Source organism: Pomacea canaliculata, linkage group LG6, assembly GCF_003073045.1.
Source record: "Pomacea canaliculata isolate SZHN2017 linkage group LG6, ASM307304v1, whole genome shotgun sequence".
Lineage (NCBI taxonomy): Eukaryota > Metazoa > Mollusca > Gastropoda > Architaenioglossa > Ampullariidae > Pomacea > Pomacea canaliculata.
This window is the reverse complement of record NC_037595.1, coordinates 27,467,078-27,477,248: the sequence shown is the minus strand read 5'-3', so window position 1 is coordinate 27,477,248 and position 10,171 is coordinate 27,467,078. Positions and strand designations below refer to the sequence as shown.

Genomic DNA, 10,171 nt, shown 5'->3' with positions numbered 1-10,171 from the left:
AATTGCCATGGGCCTGTTGGTCTGCTTCATTCGGGTTTGTTTTGATCATTATTTTAGTAATCTATGTGTGTATGTAGTTGCTGATCATTTAGACTGTGTGAGTGCTGTTTGTCATTGTTTTAGATATTTTTCTTCTCTTCCTGAACCTTGTGAATTTCTGTTTTTCTAAATGTTTATAAAATCATTGTCAGTTTAAAAAAAACAAAACAAAGTATATGTATATATTACTAGTGTTTGTGGAAAAATATACAAAATAAGACAAAAACAGCATTTGTATGAATAAATTTTTATAAAAATGTTCTCTTTGAGTTCTTCCATAGTCATGTTTTAAAAAAAGTAAGCTGCAATAGTAGATATGACTTCGCACAGAATTAAAACTTTTCATATGAACAAAATATATTGACAACAGCATTGATAGCATTCTCAGTCATAGATCATTTAGTATCGTGCTGAAGGTCATACAGAACTGCATCAGCACCACTGCTTAGGAGCAGTTAGCAGAAAAGGCTGGCTTCATACCATGTAGAGGCATGAGCAGATCTTCAACTGTCGCATCCTTATTGAAAAGCATCTTCAGCATCAGCGAATCCTCTACAACTTCACTGACTTTTAAAAAGGCATTTGACAGAGACTGGCACGTGATCGGGGTATGGCATGTGATGTAAAAAATTCAAGATTGAAGAATGCCTTGTTCAAGTCACTAAAGTGCTATACAGTAGCTCAACGAGTACAGTACTGCTCCGTAACCAAATAGCTTACTTTTGCACCACAGTAGGCGTACAAGAATGTCCTCTATCACCGGTGCTATTTAATATCTTCTCTGAGAACATCTTGCTTGAAGCTGTCCACGACCATCGTACTTCCATCTCCATTGGAAGAAGGTTGATCTGACACCTGTGTTTTGTAGACGACATAGATCGGTTAGCAGGCGCTAGCAAAGAACTGCAAGACCTCACCAACAGACTGACAGAATGCATATGGCATGGAAAGAGATAAGCAGCTTGGGAGCTACTCAGTTCAAGGGCGGCAGCTCCTCACCAGATATGTGGATCAGGATCGCAACAGCAGCAGTGGCAATGGCTAAGCTAGATACGATCTGACAACCATAAGATAAGGTTCACTACCAAGTACAAGCTGTACAAATCCTTGGTAATACCGATCCTGCTTTACGGGTATGACACGTGGACTCACCGAAACGACAGGAGAATCCAGGCATTCAAGAACAAGTGCCTGAGGAGGGCAGTGCTGGGCGAGGGTGTTCCAAGCTACAAGGTCGCCAACGATCCCTGGAAGGGCGTGGAAAGGCAAAATTCTGTGCACAGAATCGTTAATCACCTCGGAATATATGTACTGACCAACTGAGACGGATGCATAAATTTTGAAAACTAACAACAACAACGCAGGACTACCGGCCCTCTACACGTCACGGCACGGGTGTCTCAGCACACTCGCAAAGGGGGATTCCCCCAGTCTCACGCTGACAACACAATCGCAGAGGAGGATTCCCCCCAGTCGCACGCTGACAACACACTCGCAAAGGAGGATTCCCCCCAGTCGCACGCTGACAACACACTCGCACCAGACAAATGCGCGTTCTTTCAAAACAAAATGATTGCCTGAGGCTGCCCACATGTTCGTTTCGCTGTCGAGTGGCTCGGGACTTTACAAACTACAACACACAAATGCATGAATAACATCTCACCTCAACACCATACTCCAAAGGCGACACACAGCTAACGATCTTGCTGAAGATCATATGTAACTTTCAATTAACAGTCTGGCAAACGACACCGCTCGAAAGTTATGTGGGTAAGGAGAGGGGAAATAACTAGCATAAACACAAGCACATTCCTCAGTTGATTCCCTTTGGCGTAGCCTCACATTATTCTTTTTAATTAAATTAATATCAAACCTAAGTTATTTATAGTAATAACACTACAACATTATATTCAAATGTATATTATTCAAATTCCTTAAGGGAATATTACATTTATTTCAAATTTTGTTTTATAAAGATAATTAATTTAATAATGGAATGACAAATACCTTTATATCTATTAAAAACAGTTTCTACTTTAGCGTGTGATGACCTCTCTGCGGCATGCCTTAAACTAATGAGTAAGGAAAATAATGAGCTCGGGTAACGACGGGCTCCTGGACTAAGTATTCCAGAGGATTTTTTCACGGGTACAGGTCGCCCTCAGGTGGCCCGCCTACTTTGCGGGCTGCCTGCATGGATGTGATCTGCCCACCCCAAAATTAAATGAAATGTGATGCTGATAGGGAAATGAAATCCGACTTTGAAATCAGCTTCACTACGTTAATTACAAGCTATGAGTCAGCAGGCAGTGACTGTGTTTTCAATTAATTCCTTGACAGCCTACAACTGTTTTATATATCCTTTTACTTTTCTCATTTCACTTTATAACTCATATGATATTCGGATAGCGCTTATCACCAATGCAGTGAAGGTTGGCTGTCCTGGGTTCAGATCTCATCTCAGGCACGCTGTTTATTCTTTGCATGTGGCATCTGTTCACATGGCTGGTTGCCTTAGTTGCTCACTCAGTGTAAAACATCAATTCCCTCCCATCCACCCCGAGCAGCGCAACAGTTAGCATCTATCACCAATGCAGTGAGGGTTCAGATCTCTGCATGGACACGTTGGTCCTTTCTCTCCGTGTGACATCCATTTACAGTGCTGGCTGCCTTGCCATGATAAAGCCTGACAGCATAAAACACCAGTTCCTCTCCCCAATTCTTTTCTTCATTTGTGTCTCTTATGAAGAAGTGGTTGGTGTAGTCCCTGGTGCCGTACGACTTCGCAGTCATGAAGGGAGGTTGTGTCATTGCCCCAAGGCAATACACAGAACTCATCATCAAGCATGCTGATCCCTTTGATGTCCTTATTCGATGATTTTGTACTGACTAGCATTTTCGCTAAATTTTGTCTAGGTTACTAGACTACCGCAAATCGCTCATCTTAGCTAGTTGTCATGAGGCCAGTTCAGCATTCCGCTGTACACCTTATCACCATGAAGCATGCTGTCTTTTTATAAGACTGCATTGCCTGTATCTGATTTTACATCATCTTTTGTGTAGCTCTTATACTTACTTTTCTAGTCTGGTTTTCTAATTACCTTTCTAGTCTGGTTTCCTAATTAGCTTTTTGATCTCGTCTTTCTCTCTTTACACTCCACTTTGCCCCATCGTTGTTTTCTGTCTCTAAGCCGTTTAAGTGTAAATCACACAGATTACCTTTCTTTTTCAACCACAGACTGATAGTCATCCTTAATCACTACCTCAAAAATGTACCTGTTCATTGAATAGTAAGTGTGTCACTGGTAGCATTTTGTTTGTGATGAGCATGTAATAATTGTCATAGCTTAAAGGTAATATAATTGTCATGTCCTATAAATGATGTTTATAGTACTAATTAAGTGTGCCTATGTCATGTACCTTATAAATTATGGTAATTATTAAAAAGCAGTGGACTACATTTTAGATCTAAATAGGCTTGCAAACCTTGCATAAAGGTATAAAAAAATCCATTTGCTTTTATTCTTTTATTAAAATAATAAATTGGAATTTAAATAACGCTTTACACTTCCTTCAAAGGTTAGCTCAAAGTACTTTACAAAATTTACATGAAAATACAGACATAATAATAACAGTATCAAAGCAAAGAGTTTATTCTGTTCTCAGTGTAGCTACTCGTGTTTAGAAGAAGGTGAATGCCATCAGCATAGATGAGGTTTGTAGCTGGAAGTTCCAAATAAGCCACAACCTTCACATATGGGTGCCTAGATAGTATACTGCTTCTGACCATGTGCATTGTACCACTGTTACACTGTGCTGAAGATAAAAAAAAATTATTTTGACTCCTGATAAAAAAAAAAAATTATTTCAGTTTGTATTACTTTTTGCATCTATCTTGGCTTTATAATGATAACCTTAGAGAGAGGTTGTGGTCTGAAAAAATAACCAATGTCATTTCTTTTGCCTGTAGTATAACTGCTAAATAATATTTCACTTGCTGTCAAAATTTTAGGTCAATTTTAATTGCATAGATGCTAAAATTTGTAATTTTACCTGTCAAGTATAAGAATACCTCATTTTAAAGTCACTAAATGAAAGGTAAGTATTCCTCAGTGCAAAATATGCACAATGTCACAAATATGTAAGCAAACTCAACATTATGTGACCTGTCATATCATGTTGACATGTCTACTACTGTTTTTCCTCGATTGTGTCCTTTTTCCACATTTGCATATGCTTCTGAGAGCTCCTTGAATGGATACACTTGCTCAATTACTGGTCTTATCTGGAATATAAGAAACAGAAAAGAGATTTAGAAAAAGGGAATGAAGACATTTGATATCTTCTACACATGAATTTGTCATGATTAAAAAATGCACTTCGTTTAACCTCATATTAAATCCTGACTTTTAACATGTTTCTCCCTGTATAGCTTAATTATCTTCTTTATTTGTAAGGTACTGCATTGGATAAAAAAATTCCATGAACTTTGTTTTCAAAAGCATTTTAAAATAATGTTTCTATGTATTGTTTAATAGTTATCAAAGTTTACCGGCATTATTTGATTGTTATCAATCTTTTCAGGCATTGTTTAATTGTTACCACTATCTCAGGCATAGTTTAATTGTTACAGTTTTCACTTTGGTGACTACTATCTTTTAGCTTATTATTTACCCTAATATTTGAAGCTGCCCAAAAAAATATACATAAACAAAATTACCAACTAACGAATCAAAGCATGAAATTTATAAGTTATTTCCCTTCAAAACCGCCTCATGTCGCTTTTATTAACCTTAACAATAACAAACTTGACACAATCACACTGGCTTAAACTAATGAGTAAGGAAAATAATGAGTCCCAGTAATGTAGGGCTTTTGGTATATTTAAACCAGACCAAATTTATGTGAGGTACAGGTTGGCCTAGGAGACCCGCCTACTTTGATGGTTAACCGTACGGATGTGATGCTGACCAAAATCTCAAATTAAATCTTGTATGCCCTTTTATCCTGCCCCATGGTCACCAGTTTTTAATATTAGCAAGGGGGGTACTCGGAGTGCCCCAGAGGTTGATTTTTTAGTGATCCTGCCAGAACAATTAATTTACTCTTGATTTTTTTTTATGTGTCCTGCATCGACTTAGATAAATATCATATAGACATAAAACCATCATAAAAAAATTAAAAGCAAATGTTTTGTCTGTGAGACACATAGAACCAACACAACTGTGACATGTGATAAGGACAACTGCAACACATGAATCTGGAGCATTTATTTTAGTAAAATGAAGTAACTGGCTGCACTTGAATATTATATTGCATTTTTATCGGATATAAAAATTTGTTGTTAAAATTATTTGAATCAGTTTTATATGTAAAAATTAAGACACTTTTATGAAGAAGCATATATAAATTTTATTGGCTAACTATGGAAACAAACAAAATATTTAATGCTAAAAATACTTGTATCATTGAAATATAGTTTCAGAAACCCCCATAACCCAATTTGAGAACCCAAACAGTTGAGAAATTAAAAAAAAAAGACGGGGTCCTCTGAGAACCCCAGCTTGATAAACAATGTTGACGATGTAGGCTTGGTACGTTAAGGGTTAAGTTATCATCTCCAAAGAGTATGGGGCAAAAAAACCTGCCATTTAGTAACAAACTCTACTTGTAAGGAGTGGATTTTAGGTTGATTTTGTAACCCAGTCGTATGCCTGCCATCCAATAACTTCTGATATTCATTCTGCAATGCATGTGCTGACAACAGACATATAACAATTTTTTCCACATTACAGGCTTACTGTATATACTGACCTCTGTTCTTTGAACCAAGTGTCCCACTTTACTCAAAGCATAACTGTTTGGGACAAATATGGCCCAACGATAGTGCCGACCTCCAGTGACACCCTGCAATAAAAAGAACACAGAACAAGTAAATGTGTACAATGGAGGCAACAGTCATTTACAGAATCAGACTATGTTAGGCATAAAAATATACTTTTTGATTTTTTATTTCCATAAATACATACTTTTTGTGTTCTACATATGATCAAGAATTAAACTGTAGGAGAACCTAAAGTTACTTGTGTGGATTTTCCACATTCATGCCCCTCCTGACGTGCCCCTAATCTCGCAAATACTAAGAACAGACAGAACAGTTTATGAATTGCTAAAAAAGCACTGTGTGCATGGATGGACAGATGGACAAATGGTGACTAACATTCCAGACTTTTCAGTTAAGTGGTGATTTACTATGCATCATGCACATACATTTATGCATGGGTGCATTAACAGGGCTTCTGCTAAGGCTAAATTCTTTGGGGTCCTGGGATGCCTTCTTCAGATTTTTAAGGGGTCCCTGTTCTTCGGCCACATTTGAATGGGACCCCATAGACGAAAATTGAAGGGGTCCTCCAAACTTTTAATGCGTACTGTACTGTATTTTTTGCGTAAGCAGAAGCCCTGATTAACATCAGCACGAGAAAGAGAGAAAGAACCTATCCAAATGAATATATTTCACAAGATAATTAAGTAAATTATCTGATTTAACATTGTAACAGATTGCTGCCTGAAAATGCTTTACCTTCAGCAGGTTGGATCCCAAAGAGAATGCAGATTTGGCAAGTCCTGGCACATAGCCAAAAGTGTCAGCATTCTTCAGAAGGGGTGTGATAATTGTCACCAGTTTGGCATTCTTCCATGTAGCCAGTAAATCAAAGGAATAGTCTGCCACCTGACCACCTACTGTGTCCAAAACAAAGTCATACCTGAAAGTTCACAAAAATAAGTTGTTTCTCAAATTAGTCAAGATGAGTTGTGACTATATTACAAAATCACAATAACTCTCTTTCACCACAAAACATTGGATCACGATGATGAATATAAATAGGGCACATGTAAAATAACAGAAATGAACAACCATACTTCAAGAGTATGGAACTTAAAAGTAAATTAATAGGTTCCTCATAGGTCAAAACTAAAGAGGTGTTTAAGTTCAAAGAAAGGAAAGATTTATTTTGTAGTAAGGAAAAAGTAAAACACTCCTACATAATAACTTTCTAGGTTTCAGCATAACATGGATACATACGGTTTTAGCCTGGAGAGTTCCTTTCTGGCATTCTGAGTCTTATAGTCTATGACAACATCAGCTCCAAGATTCTTCACAAACTCCACAGCATCTGTGCTGCATGTAGCTGTTACATGAGCATCCCATGCCTTTAACAGCTGTTGGACACAATACAAAGTTTGTGCAAAAAGCAAATGCGTTGTCTATTTGTATCGGTCTTATGTGACTCTTTAAAAGGCAGAGGAGTATGCTTACCATAAATAGTAATAACAACTGAATTTTAAGAGTGTGTTTCCCAATGTGGAGTTGAGCTAAATCTGTCGTACAGGAAAGATCACAAATGAATCAACAGTAAACCAATGCCACACAAGAAAAACAGATGACACCAAGAGAAAATATGAATGATGTACATATATGATCGAGAATTGAGGAGCGAGTGGTAAATAATGATTTAACATGCTTGCACAGTAAAGCGTTTACAGTTACAATTTTACACTTTACAGCTATAGATGATTACCTTAAGATGTTCTATCGAAGGAGTACATAATAAAGCAATGGGTATCTAAACACAACACGCTTTGCATGTTCATATTTTATGGGATATGACACCATTCAAGACTAAACAGTGTCCTATGATAGGAACAGAAAAGGTGTCAAAGAGAGACAAATCTTCCAAGTAGTCATGCATCATAAATTCTTCCAGTTTCATTTGCTTTTGATGCCAATAGTGATACCTCATTGAGGTGAAAATTAGAGACAATAACTGCATACTGTTACATTCAAAGGTAAATATCTTAGATTATGTATGACAATAATACAAATCAAAATATCAATGATTTGCAGTAGTAATATTTTTTATATACCTGTATTGAAAAACTTCCAATTCCCCCTGATCCTCCTTGAACTAGAATTCTGAAATAAAAGAAGTTTTTATCAAATTAATTTGCAATTCCACTTCTTTCTTACTGTTTAAATCAAAAAGCTGTTTTGTGTGTGTGTGTAACAGGGCACCACTGTCAAAATTGAGCAATTTGCTGTACTTGAGAGCCCAAGAAACCTATAAAAGCTTTATTTTAATAATAATAATCATACTCATAATAAAAAAATCCAAAATTTGTAAAGCACATACTCACACTCCTAAGGAGTATGCTCTCAGCGCTTAAGAACAAGAACGAAACATGGACAGCATATGAGGAACAGGAAAACAAACAAATAGCATAAGAACTATAAAAGAATCAACAACCATACTAAACAAAGAATAAAATCAAATATAGAAAACAAAAAGAGGAACCAAATAACAAGAACAAGAGCTGAGAGTAACATGATATTGTAAAAGGAAGGGTGTGAAAAAGGACTAGCATTATGGGAAAGGTTGTTAGGAGTCATGTTTACGGAAGAGGTGTGTTTTTAGTGCACACTTAAAGGATTCAATAGTGGGTAGGTGGCAGATATGGAAAGGGAGAGAGTTCCATTGTTTTGCTGTACAATAACTAAAAATCCTGTGGCCAATTGTTGTTGTTTTGGTGACAGGAAGAGTAAGAAGACGATCATCAGACGAGGAGCGGAGTTGTCTAGCTGGAACGTACGGGAAGAGCAGATCAGAGAAATAATCAGAAATAATCAATAATTTTCTTTGAAGGGACTAGTAGTTCACCTCTTTCGACGAGCATTTTTTTCTGATAGTTCTCCAACACTGCATAATGCAGCCCATGATGTCAAAGCAACATATGGAATGGAAGCAGCTTCTATATGAGTAAGGTTTTCTGGCTTTTTGGAAATCTGAAAAACAATAGTAACAAAAACTTTGAAAAATGCTTATTAATAAGCATGCACATAGATTATATTAACATGCATCTCCAGTACCTCAATCATGACAATAACCATTCTCTAAGCAATTTTACGTAATCTTAAATTTTGCAAATGTCTTCTCAAAACTTTTATCACCTCTTCTATTTCTTCATGAAAGACATCATGTCAAAACTTGCATAGTTAACAACTGTAAATACAGAATAGATCAGAAACTTAACTCACTTCATTTTCTGATGCCACTGTAAACTGTGCATGAGTTCCTTGTTTGTGGGCACCAAGGGCCCCCCATATCTTAATCACAAGATAAAAAAGAAAATCTTCAACCTGAAATCACTTACGATACAAATGTTTGAGGCAACTATACTGACTCAAATAACAAAAATGAAGCAAAGCCTTGACTGCACATAAGTCATACTATCACTTTTCAAGTATATATTAGCAAACATTTATGCATTTCTTTTGATACTAATTAGAAGAAAATATTGATTGACCACCTCATCTCCAGGCTTAAAGTTCTTCACAGCTTGACCTGTTTCTACCACAACACCAGAAAAATCTCGGCCTAAAATGAGAGGAAATTCACTGCCAGGATTTAGTCCAGTCTGTTGCATTCTCAAAAGTTTAAGTAGCTTCTTGCCATATCCACCTGCAACAGTTTGCAGCTTTAATTTTCAATCTGTATCATTACAGATGGTTGACAAACTGTCAAAAAAGTGTGCAATCTGTGTTTCAGAGATGAGTGACACTTGGGTACTTACTCCGCATTTTAACATCAATTGGGTTTACACTTGCTGCGTAAACCTTGATCAGTAGCTCATTCGGAGACTTTATCGTGGGTGTTCGTACCTTGTCATACAGTGCTAGTTCATTGTTCCCACCGTACTGATGAATCAGCCATGCTTCCATTTTAGATGCTGATGATGTTGAAACAAATCTTTCTCTTCTACAGAAATTTCCTCCCAGAAACCATTTTACTTGTTTAACTCTATGGCAGTAAGATAATTTAAAGATTGTGCGCTGAAATGCAGCTACATGAATTACACAGTTCTGTGCAAGAGCCATTTCTTTGAAAGATTGAAAAGGAACAAAATAAAATTACTGTCCACAAAAAGTTACATAAGTGAATACATGTGATAACAAAGTTAGACAATATTATTCCTGATTAATTTGTGCACAAATAAAGCGATAATCCAATTTTCAGATGATGAGCAAGGTTTGTTGATAACAGACGACGGAAGAGCATCAAGGAATTAGAGT

The 10,171-nt window shown here is 36.8% G+C and overlaps 1 protein-coding gene and 2 non-coding genes across 4 annotated transcripts; 2 read left to right on the top strand and 1 right to left on the bottom strand.

The window, feature by feature from the left end:
• The first annotated feature begins 2,101 nt into the window (after positions 1–2,101).
• LOC112567385 lies at positions 2,102–2,251 on the top strand. The gene has a single exon (XR_003099816.1). It is a non-coding gene; the product is annotated as a U12 minor spliceosomal RNA (small nuclear RNA).
• Positions 2,252–3,551: 1,300 nt separating this feature from the next.
• Positions 3,552–10,153, bottom strand: LOC112567152 (reticulon-4-interacting protein 1, mitochondrial-like). 2 transcript variants are annotated; one of them, XM_025243720.1, is made up of 10 exons: positions 9,673–10,153; positions 9,409–9,560; positions 9,137–9,205; positions 8,760–8,884; positions 7,969–8,017; positions 7,127–7,263; positions 6,623–6,806; positions 5,854–5,946; positions 4,206–4,324; positions 3,552–3,855 (listed from the first exon to the last, which is right to left on the bottom strand). In XM_025243720.1, the coding sequence occupies exons 1-9, from the start codon at positions 9,974–9,976 to the stop codon at positions 4,214–4,216; spliced, it is 1,224 nt and encodes a 407-aa protein (XP_025099505.1). In that variant the 5' UTR covers positions 9,977–10,153; the 3' UTR covers positions 3,552–3,855; positions 4,206–4,213. The 2 variants fall into 2 exon arrangements, with proteins under 2 accessions (XP_025099505.1, XP_025099504.1); XM_025243719.1 differs by having other exon boundaries at positions 3,552–4,324; positions 9,673–10,152.
• Positions 4,862–5,012, top strand: LOC112567386. Its single transcript, XR_003099817.1, has one exon. It is a non-coding gene; the product is annotated as a U12 minor spliceosomal RNA (small nuclear RNA).
• Positions 10,154–10,171: the final 18 nt, after the last annotated feature.